We start from the raw sequence: 18,524 nt of genomic DNA, 5'->3' as shown, positions 1-18,524 counted from the left end.
CGGGTCTCTGCCGGGGCGGGGAAGGGAGGGGCCCGTGTCCCCCCTGGGGCTGCCCCCGATCCCGGCTTCCCAGTCCCATTTGCTGCCCCCCAACCGCAGCACCGCTGCCCCCAGCCCCCACCTGCCCATCCCCCACTGCCGCCCCCTTCCCTCCCCCAGGGAGCCCTACACCCCCCCCCCCTTCAATCAGCCCCTCAGGGGGCTCCCTGCTGCCCAGGGGAATGGGGGCAGTGGGGGGGACCATCACTTTCTCTTTATGTATTGGACAGGCTGGATTTTATATGACAAACGGTCCCCCTTTTCCAGCTAGCTATTTAATAGCCACATAAAATCCCCCCCCCCCACCCCCGGTCTTGGCGTTTATCCCATGTTCTCAGTTGCGTAGTTTGTGACACGTTTTCTCTGTACGTCTCAAAGATTGATAAAAAATACCCTCAACGTTTGCCCCACTTTTACTCTAGTTGTCTACTTCTAATTGAATATGCCCCTGAGAGCTTTCCCTGTCTCTGTAATTATAAATTACGAAGAAACTCTCAGATTTACACCTTTTCTCAGATTCCTGAATATGGATCTAAAACGTTTGCCAATGTTGCCCATTTCCGCTCTATTCATTGACCAAATAGTGGTGGGAAATACACTCAGCTTTTACCTCCTATCAACGACTGCTATAAAATCCCTCTCATTTTCCACTTTCCTTTCTATCATTTGCATAAATGGATCCAAAGTCCCTCAGATTTCCACCCTTTCTCTTTCATTTCTGAACACTGATCTGAAATCTCAGGTTTCCCTCTTACTATGTCATTATCAAATGTCAATTAAAAATCCTCCCGGGTTTGGGGCTGTTCCCCATGTCTCTAAATCCCAGCAACTTCTCCTTCCTTGGGGGGAACCTGTCGCCCTGAGTCCTTCCCCATCCTGGTTGGGAAATTAACCCCCCTGCAACAATGATCATCTTTCCCTCTCTTTTGAGAATCATTTGTTCCCTCCTTTATCTCTGTTAAAAATGTTTGCTGATAAGAGACTAGCCATATATTCAAAACCCATCAAAGCCAGAGGCCTCCCCCTGTTTGGGGGATCGGTGGTTCCCAGCTGGTAACAGGAGAGTTGGCTGGACCCTTTCCTTTTCTCCAGCTGGCATGGGATGGGGAGGTCCCTCTGAGTGCAGCGTGGGTCCAGAAGTATCCCAAACCCCATGACAAAGGGTCTCCGTGAGGGGTGGCTTCCCGCAGTGCAAAGATGTAGCCGCCTGTGGGGTGGATCCACGGTGGCCATTAGTTGCTAGTGACAGAGTATGGAACTTTCTTACTTATTTTGGCCCTCCATGGCTTCCCTTCTGTTAAAGAAGCGTCCCCCCGAGCTCCCCCTGCCTGTGTGACTGGCCAGCAAGGGGTGGTGATAACTTTCTATCCACTTGTCAGACACTGCGAGGGAACACTGTTGCTGGGGGGGTGCATGTCTGTGTGGGGAGATTGCAGCGGGAGCTGAAGGGGCACTGTGGTAAGGGGAGGCCTCTGGGTGGCTGGGCAGGGGGGACCCTAGTCAGGTTGGTGGGTTCTGGAGGGTTTGGGGTTTCGGGGGGTAGTTCTGATGTGCCCAGCCCTAAGGCTCTGGGTCCTGGAGGTGGGTATCACTGGGGGCCTGTTGTCTGCAGACCAGTGGGGGTGGGGGGTGTCTTGGGGAGGTGGGGCAGGGGGTTAGATGCTGCCTGGTGCTGTGCCAGGGGCTCTGTCTGGGATTGCCCAGCTGGCTCTTGGGACCATTGCCATGCCCAGTGCCCAGAGCTGTGGTGGGGCGGTCCCTGGCGCAGAGCGAGGGGTCCTCCTGTAAAGCGTCAGGGGGTCCTGCTGGGAGGAGGAGGGGGTCCCAGGCAAATGGCCTGGCAGATCGTGGTGGAGGGCAGGTGGGGGTGCTAGGCAGTCAATGGGGAAATCCCAGGCAGGCAGTGAGGGACTATACAATGACTCTACACAAACAGCCCCCCACCCCATTTCTCCTCCCATTTGCAGGAGCAAATCCAGCCATGGGGGAGCAAACAACCCAGGAATGAGAGTTTCCTAGCAGACAGGCATGGAGAGGGCACAGGGAAAAGGAGACAGAGAGACTGAAAGGGTCCATGGGATAAAAGAGTTTTTAAAAAATGTGTCTGTGGGCTTAGCCTGGCAGGAGGGGCCAGGTCTCTGCTGTAATAAAGAGACTGAGCATTTTCTCAGCACGGCAGAATCTAGGATCTCGCTCTGCAGGGAAAGAGCCTGGGGGAAGCGTGATGTGAAATGAACTAATGCCCGTTCCTAAACCTCCACAACGGCCCTTCTCGCCCGGCCAGGCTGCAGAACGACGCTCACGTTTCGTTCCGGTTCATCCCGTCCTCCCATGGGACAGGGGAGCGACATGGGTGCAGAGGAGCCAGCTCAGGTAGGGATTATTGGGGGGGTTCTGATCTGTTCCTGCAGGAGGGAGAGGGACAGCAAATACGCCGGAGAGGGGAAGGTTTGCACCGTCTGGTTTGGAGGTTGGAGCGGGGCAGGAAATGCACAGGGAGCAGAAAGGGAGGAGGCCAGGGGGTGGCAGACCTGCTGGGAGTTGTTTAATAAGTGGCCTAGATTTGAGGAAGAGACCCATGAGGTTGGGAGGTGGAAATGCTCCAATTTGGTGAACAGAAAATAACCGAGCTACATGGGGCTGGGAAAAAGGCCCAGACTCCTAGTGCTGGAGCCTGAGCCAGCGAACCAGCGGGTGCCTTGAAATATGAAGGGGGCAGCCACCAGTCAGGCTTAGGGGAGATTCCCCTGCCTCATATCCAGCTCCTGACAAGGAGGAGGGTGTTGGGCTTCCGACAAGAGATCTCTCCCTTGACCCTGCTCGGGGCAGCATCTCCTGTATCAGTCTGTGGCTAGTAGGTGTGTGATGGATCTGCTGGGAGAGAGGAGGGGCTCTCTCTTCGCCCCCTCACCCTGGTGTTTCCTGGATGCTCTGACCAGGGTCGGGGTGGGCCTCTGTTGACTGCGATCCACCCAGAGTTTCCGTTTGATTGGCTCCTCTCCCCCACGAATAGTGGGGCTGTGAGTGGGGCAGCAGGTCCTGAGTGTGGGGCTCTTGCTCTTTCAGGGGCCGGTGACGTTCGAGGAGGTGGCTGTGTATTTCACCAGGGAAGAGGGGGCTCTGCTGGACCCCGCTCAGAGAGCCCTCTACAGAGACGTCATGCAGGAGACCTATGAGAATGTGACCTCGCTGGGTAAGGGTTCACCTCCCCTCCGTTCTTGGAGGGGGAAATGAAGAGATGAGGTTCACCCCACCCCTGCAATGCCACCTCTGCTCTGTCCTGTTCCAGCATCACCCCAGCGTGCCAGTGACACACACACGACCAGAGACCCTCCCCGGCTGCAGAACACTGTGGGGACAGAGCACAGGGGCAGTACCGCACAGTGTCCAATATCTCCTGTTTGCACAAGTAAAACGGGGGGGTTAGGTCCAGCATAACGAACAGAAGCTTCCTACCCCGGCCTTCTCTCAAACCCTGAGCCTTCTCCACCCAGACCAGAATGTGCTTGGGGTGTAAGAAGCAGGCTGCTGGAGTCAGGGCTGCTGGTCCAGGGTTACTGATCACACAGACACTCGGGGCGTCCTTGAATGCTGGCTGGGGGAATCCAGACAAGGGAGCTCCAGCATCAGAACATTGAATCTCACCCAGGATTACAGATGACACAACTCCTCACCGCTCCGGATTGCCCCCGTGCATGGGAAAATGGCCTAGGTTGCTGGTGAAAATCCTTGAGACCTGGAGAGTTGCTCCCCCCATCCCCATGTGCAATAGCCACAATCTCTCTTCTCTGCAGACTTGGTTTTTTGAGTCCCTCATTCCTGAAGTCACATGACCCCGATTCTAATTCTTATTTTTCACATTTTGCTTTTCTAGACTATTTAGTCTGTTGCTTCTGAATGATCGTTTCTAATTTCCCAGTGTTCTCCACACCCAGGGATTTTCCTACTCCCTCCCATTGCACTGGACTCACTAGGTTCCCTAGTATTTAAGAACGGCCACACTGGGACAGACCAAAGGTGCATCTAGCCCAGTGTCCTGTCTTCCGACAGTGACCAGTGCCATGTGTCCCAGAGGGAATGAACAGAACAGAGAATCATGAAGTGATTCATCTCCTGTCACCCATTCCCAGCTTACGACAAACAGAAGTTAGGGACACCATCCCTGCCCATCCTGGCTCATAACCAGTCACGGACCTGTCCTCGATAGATTTCTCATGGTGGTTTTTTTTTTTTTTTTGTAACCCTATTATTATCTTGGCCTTCACAACGTCCTCTGGCAAGGAGTTCCCCAGGTTGACTGTGCGTTGTGTGAAGAAATACTTCCTTTTGTTTCTTTTAAACCTGCTGCCTAATAATTTCATTGGGTGATTCCTAGTCCTTGTGTTATGAGAAGGAGTAAGTAACACTTCCTTATCTACTTTCTCCACAGCAGTCTTGATTTTATCGACCTCTCTCATATCCCCCCTTTGCCTCTTTTCCAAGCTGAAAAGTCCCAGTCTTTTTCATCTTTCCCCATACAGAAGAGTTTCATACCTGTAATCATTTGGGTTGCCCTTTTCTGAACCTTTTCCAATTCCAATCTATCTTTTTTTGAGATGGGGCAACCACATCTGCACGCAGTATTGGAGATGTGGGTGTACCATGGGTTTATATAGAGGCGATATGATATTTTCTGTCTTATCTATCCATTTCAGAATGATTCCCAACATTCTCTTTGGTTTTTGACTGCCGTGGCACACTGAGTTGATGTTTTCAGAGAACTGTGCACAGTGACTCCAAGATCCCTCTGTTGAGTGGAAACAGCTCATTTAGACCCCATCATTTTATATGTGTAGTTGGGATTATGTTTTCCAGTGGGCCGCAGTATGGTGCTATCCTGACATCTAGTACTGCTGAGATCCTGCATTGAGTGATATCCCTGCCCTTCCTGTTCCCTTTCTCATAAAACAAGAAGAGCATCCACATGCGTATTGACCTTCATTCCCTCAGCGGTCCTCATGGGAATCCCTGATCGGTTCCAAAGCGTATTAAAACCTTTCTTAAAGGGTTACCTCTTGGTGATTATCAGGTCCTGTGAGTTTGTAGCCCAGAAAGACCCCCCTCAGTCAGCTCAAACTCAGCTGTTTATCCCCCAAAAGTCTGTCGTCTTCAGTCTCCTGAATGAGGGGAAATCTGTCACTACCCCTTTCTGCATTGGGTAAAGCTTCAAAAGGTGGAGCTCTGCATAACCAGCCTTGAGATCTGGCATTCATCACCCCGTAGTGATACCAGATTGCACAGGAAACCCATCCCGCAGCCCTTCCTGGTATCATCTGGCGCATCTCGGCATCATGGTCTGTGAAGAATTCATGCTTTCAAGGGCTGGCTTAGATATACAGATAACAGTCATAATTAGGGCAAGAGTTTGCAGGCAATGAAAACGGAGTAATTGAGAAACGTGAGCAATATCTAATCCTTTAAAGCCTGAAAGTGCCTTGGGGGGAGGGACAGGAGCCAGCTGTGTGGGGGAGGTGGGGCCCAGACACTGGGCATTGAGAGCCTAGAGCCAGCTGTGCGCTGGAGAGACGGGGCATGAACCAGCTGTCTGCAGGGGAGATGAGCAGGGGAGAGGTGGTGTGGACACGGCCGCGAGCAGGTGTGAGTGCCGTCCTCTCTGCAGCATGATGAGAGAGCCTGGCGTCCCACTGCTGATCCCAGACTTGTATGAGGAGGGAAGAAATTGGCAGCAAGTCTCGACCGCAGCCAGCCTGTGCCCTGCGGAGGAGTCGGGTGTCTCCAGGGAGAAATCTGGGGGGTTGTGACCCTGCATACCCCACCCACCCTCTGATCAGCAATTCCAGTTATTAACGGTGATTCCAGAAACGAAGAGTAATTTCGGGAAAAAATGCAGTCCTAGCGACAATTTCCGGAAAACACTGGCCCTAGTCGTAACATTAAATCCGATAGTCTCAAGATATAGGCCTGTGTTGATCAGATCTGTCGCTCTGCCTTCACGGAGTTCACTCTCCTTGTGGGTTCTACCCCTTCCCCCATTCTGTGTCTGCCTTGTCTATTTAGATTGAAACTTCTTCAGGGCACGGGCCATCAACGCTTCTCGGTTTGTACTGTGCCTAGCAAAATGAGGACCCACTGTTAGTTGGCCCTTAGGCACTAAGGTAATGAATATGATTTATAATAATCATCTCCTGACACTTTGAGCCAAGGAAGCCGGCCTTGGGATGTTACTACTTAAAAGTGAGCTGGGCTTAAAAGCATGGAATATTCTTTGTGACAAGTATCCCACAAATTCCACTGACCTCCCTTGGTTTCTTTGCCTTGAGCAGGGTTTCCAGTTTCCAGAACTGACGTCATCTCGCAGCTGGAACGAGGGGTGGAGCCGTGGGTCCCAGACCTTCATGGCTTTGAGAAAAAAGTGCTCCCGAGAGCTGCCTTCTCAGGTGAGGCATTGGTTAAACCAACCCCAAAACTGTCGGTGAATACAGGAAACATTTGGGATGCCCTACAAAGACCTTGTGAGCTCTCCAAGTTCAGGATTGTTCCCTGCAGATGTGGAATCATTAGGCAGAGGTCACTCATGGCTTCCCACCTATCCTGACTGACAACTGGCAGCAGGTCCCTCCCCAATCTCGCTGTCCCCTGAGATTTCTTCTGAGATACGGACCCAGAACTGATCCCTTCCTTTCTCTCCTCTGGGGAAGGTTTAAGGGAAAATCAGCTCCTGAGAGGTTTGATCTGTCCTGTACGCATTTTGGTTTCTTCATCCCTTTTTCCATTCTTCTCTCTGAGATTTCCTTTCTCTCTGGCGCAGGCAGAGACTTACGTCTGGATTCTCTCTGTCTCCCATCAGATGTTGGGATGGTGAGTGAAAACGAGGAGGAACCCCAGCAGGAAGATGCTGAGCGAGTAGAAGCACATGGGATGTTCTCAGGAAGGTCCAAAGGGAATGATTCTGGGAGCTATGCACGCCCAGAAAAAACAAAAGCCTGTGAGAGTCAGCAGAGGCCAGAGGAAAACTTCAGTAGCCAGTCAGACCTTATTACACGTGAGAGAATGAACTTGGAAGGAACACGCTACACATGCCTTGAGTGTGGGAAAAGCTTCAAAGGGAGCTCTGACCTTCTCACACATCAGAGAATCCACACGGGTGAGAAACCTTACGCATGCAGTGTGTGTGGGAAATGCTTCAAGCGGAGCTCACACCTCATTGCACATAAGAGAATCCACATAGATGAGAAACCTTATGGCTGCCGTGAGTGTGGGAAACACTTCAAGCAGAGCTCACACCTTATTACACATCGGAAAATCCACACGGGTGAGAAACCTTATGGATGCCCTGAGTGTGGGAAACACTTCATTGACAGTTCATCCCTCCTCTCACATCAGCGAATCCACACAGGAGAGAGGCCCTACACATGCTCTGAGTGTGAGAAAAGCTTCAATCAGAGCTCTACCCTAATCACACATCAGAGAACGCACACAGGAGAGACCCCCTACATGTGCTCTGAGTGCGGGAAAAGCTTTAATCAGAGCTCTGTACTGAGCACACATAGAAGAATCCACACGGGTGAGAAACCTTATGGATGCTCTGAGTGTGGGAAACGCTTCAATCGGAGCTCATACCTTATCATACATCGGAGAATCCATATGGGTGAGAAACCTTATGGATGCCGTGAGTGTGGGAAACACTTCAATCAAAGCTCAGCCCTTATCACACATCAGTGAATCCACACAGGAGAGACGCCCTACACATGCTCTGAGTGTGGGAAAAGCTTCAATCAGCGCTCAATCCTTATTAGACATCAGAAAATCCACATGGGAGTGATCTGTAACAAATGCCTTGACTAGGGCTGGCCAAAGGTGGTTTTTTTAAAAAAAATCACATTTGCTAATTCCCACTCAGTGATCTGAGCCCCATCTTCACCGTGGTTACTCAGCTCCCGCAGATGAGTTGCCTGCTTCTGCCTTTTGCAGCTCACCCTTCTTTGGGGTCAGTCCTGTAATCTTTTCTACCAACTCCTTTCCTTTTGAGTCGAAGGAGCGTGTGTCCCTCCAGTCAGGAATGTTCATCAGCTCCAGGTGGGGGAGAGAGGTTTGTTCCCAACAAGCTACACTGAGGCAAAAACTACCCGTGCCGTACATCCTCTAGGACTGCACATGGCGTTGGCTGCTCAAGTTAGTGATCTTCGTGTTAAAAGACAACTACAGTTGTCGTGCAGATGCAGCCGAGGTGCAGTGGTTGGCATTAGCTTTCCCCTTAACCTGACCTAAACTCCGTCACTTTTCCTAGTCTAAACAAACCCTGAGCATCACAGTTATACTGTTCCCCCATTTAAAAACAATTGTTAGTCATCAAGTTCCCCCACCAGGAACATATTGTTTCATTCCCAGTTGTCACAGTTCATCAGAGCACTGTTGCTTCAGGTTTTCCTGAAGGCGGATATTTTTACTACCGTTTTCCTCCCTTTAAAATATATTGAAGTATAGCAAAGAGCAGGAACAGGGAAGGGACAGAGAAAAATGTCTTTTCCCCTCTGTAACAACAGAAGAACATCGGGTAAATCAGAGGGATTCTCCATCGCCATCCCAATCCCCCTGTTGTTCAATTGGAAAGGTCAATATTTCCCGAAGGGGCTGGGAAGAGGATTCCCTAGTAAATGATTTGGAACTAAGCCAAACACCCATTCATTTGCCTCCCAAAGCAGTTGTGGCCCATGCCCTGCAGGAGGTTGCTCCTGAAGATCTCCCCTTCCTAATCAGGTGCATGTTGCCTATTTGGGAAATGCAATCCCTATCTAGGTAGAGATGGGAAAAATGGAAGTGACATTTCTGTTCAGCTCACTCCTGGGAGATGCTGTAAATGTGTAGGAAATGAAATCCATGAGGAATGTGATGGAGCTGCAGGAAGACTCCTATTTTGAGTAGATACCTGACATTTGGTGTCTTACAGGGATTCTAAGCCGCACCTGAATTTAGTCCCTTATTTAAATCTGTGCCACCAGATTAAAGAAACAAAAGGGCATATTTGGGGGAGTTATACCTCAGTATCGCTGCTGGTATGTTGTGTGGTTGGTGAAGAATTCTACACCAGAGAAGTGTAAAATTGCTACAACTCAGGTCAAAGATTTGACAAGAACTCAGGTAGAAATGACAGGTGCGAGTGGTTGATTTTCACCCCAGAGATGGACGCTCTGGTGACCTGTGGCCGAGGTAAACTGTTTTTAGAACGCTGCTCCCTAGTGAAGTGGTATTGCTCACACTTCTACAGGATGCCGTGATGAAACTGGGAACAACTGTCTTCTACCATTTGGATCCAAAGTTTCCTGAAGCACAGAGAGAAACAGCTGATTCCTTCAGAGCCATCCCATGCCTATGGGTCCCAAAGTGGCTGCCTTGCTGGACAAGAAGCACTTCCGTGTTGGTTAAATGATGGTAGCCAATGAGGGAATGTAACAGATTCCAAGTTCAGACTGCAGGATACATGAATGCTGAGTCCAGAGTCTGTGGTTTGGTCTCTTAGTTTTACTCTTGAGTCTAATGCCTTTGTCTCACTTCTCCGCCTCCTGCTACTCTGAAAGATTAGAAAGTGTGAAAGTAGAGCACAGGTGGTTTTTCTCACGATGCAGCCTTCCCACGTAGTGTGAGACCCCTTCCACCCACACTTCTGGGAGAAGACCCAGGGAGAAATGAAGCCTCAGAAATGGAAGGCTCCTAGGTTATGGTAGAATGTGACTTCACACAGAGCTCACTGGGTGAAAATGGGAATTAAGAGAAAACTGCCCTAAAGGTTTATAGTTTGTAATCTTTGAATAAATTGTTACCAGCAACAAGAAAATTACACATGAAGTTTATTAGTGTAACGTAAGAGGCTGATTCTGTGATCACTTTCAGTGTTACAGTATAATTCAGGTTTTCTTCTAGCCCCCTCCTACTACATAGGAAATGGTGGCTAATCCTGCAATTAAAACCTGCCTCCAAAGGAATGAGAGTGGGGGAACATGTGAGAGAAATAGCGTGTATGAGAATAGAGACCCAGTATAGACTGGAATGATTTCTATTTCAAATGGAATTTATTTGGATAAATTTTAAAATAAATCTTCTGTTGGGAGGAAAATTACTTGAGACAAGATGTGGAACCTTTTCCCCAGTGAGAGGGGAACAGCCAGAGAGTTCCCCAGGGCTCTTGTTCGCAAAGCAAAGATGTCACCTTAAGCAGGAGATGTCAAGATCTACAATGGTGATGGGCGTGTGATGGGAGCTTTTCTGGGTGGTTGTTGTTTGGTTGGTTTTTTTCATGTAATTTTTGTTTTGTTTTTGCAACCAGTTATTTTTATAGGTGCTGAGGCCCCTTCTCCTTTTGAGCACAGCTCTTTAACCCTCAGGCCTGGCTCTGGAAACCTCAGAACCGGCTTTGTGTTTTTTTCATGTTTGCTACCTTTGGGGTTCGCACATCCACACGACATGCGGTTCACAGCAACGGATACTTTGAGAAACCTGCTGGGTGAAGCATGCGTTTTCCAAACTGTCATTGGCCCAAATTCTGCCTCAATTCAGCTGGATTGGGACACGTCTGTGTCAAAGGAGTGGTTCACACCTGATTTGCCCAGAGACCTCAGGGGAGGGGTGGTAAGATATAGGATAAGTAGGAATTGACAACAATGAAGTTAAAAATAAAGGTGAAAGACCCTCACCTGGCAGGTCAACAAGCCTGTTCTGTTCATTCCCTCCAGTGTATCTAGCACTGGTCACTCTCAAGTAGCACACTGGGCTTGATGGAGCATTGGTCTTACCCAGTCTATGACCAGTCTTGCGTTCTTATATAAGCCCTCTACGGCCTTGTCTACACTGGCAAATTTCTGCACAGGAAAGCAGCTTTCTGCGGTGTAACTCCCGAGGTGCACACACAGATTTCATGGTGCATGATAGAAAGGGGCCATGACAGGGACACACTGCAGTGCAGGGTCAAAGTGAAGGAGCTGTGGCCCGCCTACCACAAGGTGCAGGAGGCAAACTGCTGCTCCATATTGGGGGCTAACTAACCCCAGCATCACAGCAAGAATCTACCTAGCATCTGGAGAAAAAATATAAATGAGAGTCAAAGACACCCCCACGTGGCCTGTCTCTTCCCCAATCTCAACACCTGGAAGATTGTCTGGAAGACTCAGAATTTGAACTGTGGAGATTGGTCCCAGGCTGAGAGGGAATTCAGTCTGTGTATTAAGAACTCAACATTGCCTGGAGCAACCAGTGAGTGAGAAAAGCTGTTTGATCCAATTCTTGCTTAGTATATTCAAATTAGAGTTCAGACTGAGAGTCTATTTCCATGTGTTATGTAACCACTTTTGACCTCTGTGACCAACACTTATACTGAGTTAAAATCTAACTTTCTGTAGTTAATAAACTTATTTTAATATTTGATACTTACTCCTGAGTTTGTCCAAAGTGCTTGGGAAAGTTGCTCACATGACAAAGGCTGGTGCGTGTCCCCTTTATTTTTGATGAAGTGGCGAACTCATTAATGAGCTTAAGCTTTTCAAGAGCAGGCCGTGAGCCGTGTGAGATGGTACATTTCTGAGGTGCAAGGCTGAGGGCTGGGGAGATACGCTGGTGTCTCTGGACAATTGAGGAGTGGCTTGTAGAGCATTCCTGCAACTTAGCTGGGTGCTTTGCTGCATGTTGTTGGCCAAATGATCATAGAATCCTAGGATATCGGGGTCGGAAGGGACCTCAGGAGGTGTCTAGTCCAACCCCCTGCCCAAAGCAGGACCAATCCCAACTCAATCATCCCAGCCAGGGCTATGTCAAGCCTGACCTTAAAAACTTCTAAGGAAGGGGATTCCACCACCTCCCTAGGTAACGCATTCCAGTGTTTCACCACCCTCCTAGGGAAAAAGTTTTTCCTAATATCCAACCTAAACCTCCCCCACTGCAACTTGAGACCATTACTCCTTGTCCTGTCATCTGCTATCACTGAGAACAACCGAGCTCCATCCTCTTTGGGATCCCCCTTCAGGTAGTTGAAAGCAGCTATCAAATCCCCCCTCATTCTTCTCTTCCATAGATTAAACAATCCCAGTTCCCTCAGCCTCTCCTCATAAGTCATGTGTTCCAGACCCCTAATCATTTTTGTTGCCCTTCGCTGAACTCTCTCCAATTTCTCCACATCCTTTTTGTAGTGTGGGGCTCAGAACTGGACACAGTACTCCAGATGAGGCCTCACCAATGTCGAACAGAGGGGAACGATCACGTCCCTCGATCTGCTCGCTACGCCCCTACTTATACATCCCAAAATGCCATTGGCCTTCTTGGCAACAAGGGCACACTGCTGACTCATATCCAGCTTCTCGTCCACTGTAACCCCTAGGTCCTTTTCCGCAGAACTGCTGCCGAGCCATTCGGTCCCTAGTCTGTAGCTGTGCATTGGGTTCTTCCGTCCTAAGTGCAGGACCCTGCACTTATCCTTATTGAACCTCATCAGGTTTCTTTTGGCCCAATCCTCCAATTTGTCTAGGTCCCTCTGTATCCTATCTCTGCCCTCCAACGTATCTACCACTCCTCCCAGTTTAGTATCATCCGCAAATTTGCTAAGAGTGCAATCCACACCATCCTCCAGATCATTTATGAAGATATTGAACAAAACCGGCCCCAGGACCGACCCCTGGGGCACTCCACTTGACACCGGCTGCCAACTAGACATGGAGCCATTGATCACTACCCGTTGAGCCCGACAATCTAGCCAACTTTCTACCCACCTTATAGTCCATTCATCCAGCCCATACTTCTTTAACTTGCTGACAAGAATACTGTGGGAGACCATGTCAAAAGCTTTGCTAAAGTCAAGAAACAATACATCCACTGCTTTCCCTTCATCCACAGAATCAGTAATCTCATCATAGAAGGCGATTAGATTAGTCAGGCATGACCTTCCCCTGGTGAATCCATGCTGACTGTTCCTGATCACTTTACTCTCGTGTAAGTGCTTCAGGATTGATTTCTTGAGGACCTGCTCCATGATTTTTCCGGGGACTGAGGTGAGGCTGACTGGCCTGTAGTTCCCAGGATCCTCCTTCTTCCCTTTTTTAAAGATTGGCACTACATTAGCCTGTTTCCAGTCATCCGGGACTTCCCCCGTTCGCCACGAGTTTTCAAAGATAATGGCCAATGGCTCTGCAATCACATCCGCCTTTAGCACTCTCGGATGCAACTCGTCCGGCCCCATGGACTTGTGCACGTCCAGCTTTTCTAAATAGTCCCGAACCACCTCTTTCTCCACAGCGGGCTGGCCATCTACTCCCCATGTTGCGATGCCCAGCGCAGCAGTCTGGGAGCTGTCCTTGTTCGTGAAGACAGAGGCAAAAAAAGCATTGAGCACATTAGCTTTTTCCACATCCTCTGTCACTAGGTTGCCTCCCTCATTCAGTAAGGGGCCCACACTTTCCTTGGCTTTCTTCTTGTTGCCAACATACCTGAAGAAACCCTTCTTGTTACTCTTGACATCTCTTGCTAGCTGCAGCTCCAGGTGCGATTTGGCCCTCCTGATTTCATTCCTACATGCCCGAGCTATATTTTTATACTCTTCCCTGGTCATATGTCCAACCTTCCACTTCTTGTAAGCTTCTTTTTTATGTTTAAGATCCGCTAGGATTTCACCATTAAGCCAAGCCGGTCGCCTGCCATATTTACTATTCTTTCGACTCATCGGGATGGTTTGTCCCTGTAACCTCAACAGGGATTCCTTGAAATACAGCCAGGTCTCCTGGACTCCTTTCCCCTTCATGTTAGTCCCCCAGGGGATCCTGGCCATCTGTTCCCTGAGGGAGTCGAAGTCTGCTTTCCTGAAGTCCAGGGTCCGTATCCTGCTGCTTACCTTTCTTCCCTGTGTCAGGATCCTGAACTCGACCATCTCATGGTCACTGCCTCCCAGATTCCCATCCACTTTTGCTTCCCCCACTAATTCTTCCCTGTTTGTGAGCAGTAGGTCAAGAAAAGCTCCCCCCCTAGTTGGCTCGTCTAGCACTTGCACCAGGAAATTGTCCCCTACGCTTTCCAAAAACTTCCTGAATTGTCTATGCACCGCTGTATTGCTCTCCCAGCAGATATCAGGAAAATTAAAGTCACCCATGAGAACTAGGGCATGCGATCTAGTAGCTTCTGCGAGTTGCCGGAAGAAAGCCTCGTCCACCTCATCCCCCTGGTCCGGTGGTCTATAGCAGACTCCCACCACGACATCACTCTTGTTGCTCACACTTCTAAACTTAATCCAGAGACACTCAGGTTTTTTTGCAGTTTCGTACCGGAGCTCTGAGCAGTCATACTGCTCCCTTACATACAGTGCTACTCCCCCACCTTTTCTGCCCTGCCTGTCCTTCCTGAACAGTTTATAACCATCCATGACAGTACTCCAGTCATGTGAGTTATCCCACCAAGTCTCTGTTATTCAATCACGTCATAATTCCCTGACATCACCAGGACCTCCAGTTCTCCCTGCTTGTTTCCAGGGAGAACTGGAGGTCCTGGTAATGTCAGGGAATTATGTCTCAAAAGGTCATCTGTTAACTCTGCTTTTGACTTCAAACCCTGTTGTGCCAAATCATCTTTCACCACCCCTAACTAATTTACAACCCTTCAGCAGTCCTTGCTGGAGCAGAACCAAACTTGAAAGATTCCTGGCAGCTTCCTGTAATGCTACCCTCACTTCGAACCTCTCACAAGCGGACTGAAGTGTCTCCTTTCCCTGGAAGGCATTCAGTCCCCATGGGCAGGGACCTTCTTCCACGACCCATACACCAAGAAGGGTGGGCTCCTCAGCCACCCCCCATCCCTCTGGGTCCCTGAACACTTCCTCCATTTCCTTTTTCATCTCATCCCAGGGTGACCCCTGCACCTAGTATGGGCCCTGGTTCTTCCTTACCCATTTATCCAAAAAATCCTTTACCCTGTCTTGCCAGAACCCACAACTGCCATCACGAGAGTTCGCGAGACCCCCTCCAAGCAGCTGTGTGGACTGTTGGGGAGGGGGGCTTACAGGCTGCCACTCACCTATCCCATGCGATGCATCCGAGTCAGTCACCGGCACCATGATGTTAGGGGGCTTACCTGTGCTACTCAACTCCAGCTCCATTATTCACGTAGCTGGAGTAGACGTACCTTAGGTTGAGTTCCAGTGGGGTCTACACCTTACTCTTGTTATTGGGGTTACAGAACAGGGGTCCATTGGAGAGCAATCTGCAGGGTCTTTACTAGACCCGCTAAATCAACCACCGGTGGATCGATCTCAGAGCGTCGATCCCTGTTATAGGGTAAACCTGCCCATTGTCACACACAACCTTATTCCCTTGAGCCCAATCCAGCCCTACCCCACCCCTCTCCCGCACACACTCCATTGGATACAGCCTCTCGATGACTCACCAAGATGGGGGCTCGTCTCTGCATCTCCCCAACAGGGGAGCAGAGAGCCTAAAGGGCCGCAGCAGACAAATGGAGCTCGGCAGGAATGGAAGAGACTTTCCTCCTCTTCTTAAAAGTCTCCTTAACCTCACCAATGAGAAGTTCCAGCACTGGGTGGCTTCAAACCACCAACCGTCCTATCAGCAGCTGAAGGCAGGTCCCAGGTCTATCAGACAGAAGGATACCACCCAGCTCACTTGCATGTGGCCTTTAGCGTGGATTTATTTTGGCTTATACACCCCTCACCCCCATCTGGGCTCCAGCGGTGCAATGGGTTAGCTCCTAGTACTTAGAGAGGAGCGATGCTGAGGTTGTGAGTTCAAGCATCAGCTTTCTTTAAGTAATGACTTCTGCCATTCATCTTGCCCGGTGGAAAATACAATTCCGGCTCAGAAGACACCCAGGTTCTCTTCGTCTGCAGAGTGCAGGGCAGATTCCACAGATCTACAAGGCTCCATTCTCTATCCGCACCCTGTGTGAGGAGGCATCAAGCAGAGCCCAGAGCACTGCCCATCCTGTGATTCTAGAGCCCCTGACTTCCCCCTCAACCTTTGCTCCCCAAACCACCTTCCTGCACTCCCTCTTGGCTGTGAGACTCAAACCCTGCCTGGCTTTCGATATCTTCATGTGGTTTTTGTCTGTGGGGTTGATGAGCATGTGGGTCCTGTGTGATTTCTGTGGATGCCTTGCATAGTTTTGTGTGCGTGTGTTTGATTTTTGCCGGCAAATTGTTTTTTGCTTCGTATTCTTTTGGAATGTGGTTTTTGTGCTTTCGTCTTGTGTGCTTTTTCTGTATGTTTCATGTGTGGATTTGTTCTTTGTATGTTTTGTGTGGCTTTCCCTTATGTGCATATGTCTCTGTGTGCTGTGTGGGTTTGTGTGTGGGTCTGGTTTTTGTTAATGCCCGCATGGGCCTGTGCAGTGTGTGGTTTTCTCTTTCTCTCTCTGTGTTTCTCTCTCTGTTTGTATCTTCATGTGTAAATTCACTGGAATGTTTAAAAAGATCCACAGCTTTGCCAATTTTCACCAGGAATTTTTCTCAATCAGCAAATTCTCACTTGTTCCCTACCTAAGTGTTCACTCTTGGATGGCCTCAAATTAACCTATGAAATTCTGAACTGAAACCTCACCTGCTTTTCAGGGATTCTTCCTTGGACTCAGAGGATCAAGAGCTGGAAAATTCACCTAATTCAGTTTAAAGGCAAAGTTTCACTGAGAGTTGACATTCCAAGCCCTTGTTTACAAAATGAGAAAAAGAGCCAGGGGAAGCGCTTCCTTTTGGTTCACAGAATAAAGCGTTTGTCATTTAAGGGTTTGTTTCCCGTATTTTAAAACCAGAAGGGGTCTTCGTAAACACCCAGTCTGACCTCCTGTCTAGCACGGGCCCGAAACCTGCCCCCGAAGAATTCCTTTTCAACTAGAACAGATCCGTTTAAAAAAAATAGATCCACTTCTGATTTGAAAATTTCCAGGAATGGAGAATACACCAGGACTCTGGGTAAGATTTTCAATGGTTAATTACTTTCCCTGTCAAAAAGCACGCCTTATTTCCAATCTGAATGTGTCTAGCTTCACTTCCAGCCATTGGCTCACATTATACATTTGTCTTGTTAGATTGAAGAGCCTGTTAGTAAGTATTGTTCCCCATGTAGGTACTTAGGGAGTGAGATCGTCATCCCCTAAACCTTTTCTGAGCTCTTTGTGACTATCACAGCAAGGCGGGGGTTTTAAGCCTTTCATCCTTCTCATGGCTCTTCTTTCCTCTCTCAAATGTTTCATCCTCCTTCTTGAACTGGGGACCTCAGAACTGGATGAAGTGGGCACAGCAAATACAGAGGTAAAATGACCTTTTGACTCCTAGTTGAGATCCCGCTGTTGCTGTATACGTGGCTGACATTGCTTGTTCCTAGATGTACACACTTCCATTTAGCCTTAGCCGCAGGAAATAGTCATCAGCACCACCTCAGCTCTCTGTTCTGAGATTTACTTCTCAGTCCCTAGATGCCAAAATATCTCCTTAGGATCCTAGATGGCTGTCTTCCGCCGGCTGGATCAGCTGTTCCTGCTTCCCCTCAGAAATCTCCAGATGATCCGTGTTCTCCAGAGCTTACCCTCCCAGACAGGACTGAACAACCTTAGCTTATAACTAGACCACCCGTGACCTCAACTAGGTGCCCTGAATGCACCACTTTTGAATTCCCTCCAACTTCTATCATAGGAATACGAAGCAGTTGGTGTTGTAATGTTACAGGAAAGGTTGAAATGAGGCTATTTCTCAGGTAGAAGGCAACGATTGTATCAGGAAGGGGATTTGAACGCCCACCTCCATATGGATCCCAGAACACAAATGACGGAAAGACACAGGTTTGAGTTTGATGCGTTAGACCACTCGGCCAGCCTGTCACTGTTAGTCAAGCCACTTATCAATCTCAGTTTTCTTTAACTTGTTGTGAACTTTCCAGGGAGGCGGAGATTGCATATCTCTTTCAACTTCTAGAGACTTTCTAAAGCACAACCCATTTTTATATGTCGTCTCCCTGCTCCCTTTTTAAGGGAATAAAAGATGATTGCTACCATTCTGAGAAAGTAATGTTGAACCTCAAACTCCTGCATGGTGGGCCAGATGGCCAAGCAACCAGCACCCACAACTTCTACCACCTTTTGTTTTCAAAATAGCTCAGCCCTCAGTGTATTGAGCCTTTCTGAAAATCTGGCCAAAATGTTTATTGCCCAACTGGGAGCTGAGTTCTTCTGAAAATCTGGCTCTAGGGGTGGGGGTGAGACCTTCTGAAAATTCTGGCCCATGTGTCTGGAAGCTCGAAGAACCTTCAGAACTTTTATCGTGTGCTAGAACCTGATGAGAAAACCTTCCTTCTGTCGAACTCAGCAGAGATTTTGTCATTAACTTACAATCACAGCTTGATCCCATATTTAGGTATCAACAAAATGCATTGATTGTATTTTTACATGCAATGTGAAACAAACACCCCTAGTTGGGCAGAGGGATAGAAGTAGGTCAGCCACTAAACCACATTGCCTTT

General features: G+C 48.9%; 1 protein-coding gene across 1 annotated transcript; it reads left to right on the top strand.

The window, feature by feature from the left end:
* The first annotated feature begins 6,367 nt into the window (after window positions 1-6,367).
* On the top strand, window positions 6,368-7,946 carry LOC141978990 (uncharacterized). Its single transcript, XM_074941444.1, has 2 exons — window positions 6,368-6,476; window positions 6,848-7,946. Exon 2 carries the CDS (start codon window positions 6,895-6,897, stop codon window positions 7,759-7,761), a length of 867 nt encoding a protein of 288 aa, XP_074797545.1. The 5' UTR covers window positions 6,368-6,476; window positions 6,848-6,894; the 3' UTR covers window positions 7,762-7,946.
* The last annotated feature ends 10,578 nt before the right edge of the window (window positions 7,947-18,524 follow it).

Source organism: Natator depressus, chromosome 28 (genome assembly GCF_965152275.1).
Source record: "Natator depressus isolate rNatDep1 chromosome 28, rNatDep2.hap1, whole genome shotgun sequence".
Taxonomy (NCBI): domain Eukaryota; kingdom Metazoa; phylum Chordata; order Testudines; family Cheloniidae; genus Natator; species Natator depressus.
This window is presented reverse-complemented; position numbering and strand designations above follow the sequence as displayed.

Coding starts and splice junctions, on each gene's coding strand:
- LOC141978990 (XM_074941444.1), top strand. CDS start 6,895: ATGGTGAGTGAAAACGAGGAGGAACCCCAGCAGGAAGATGCTGAGCGA.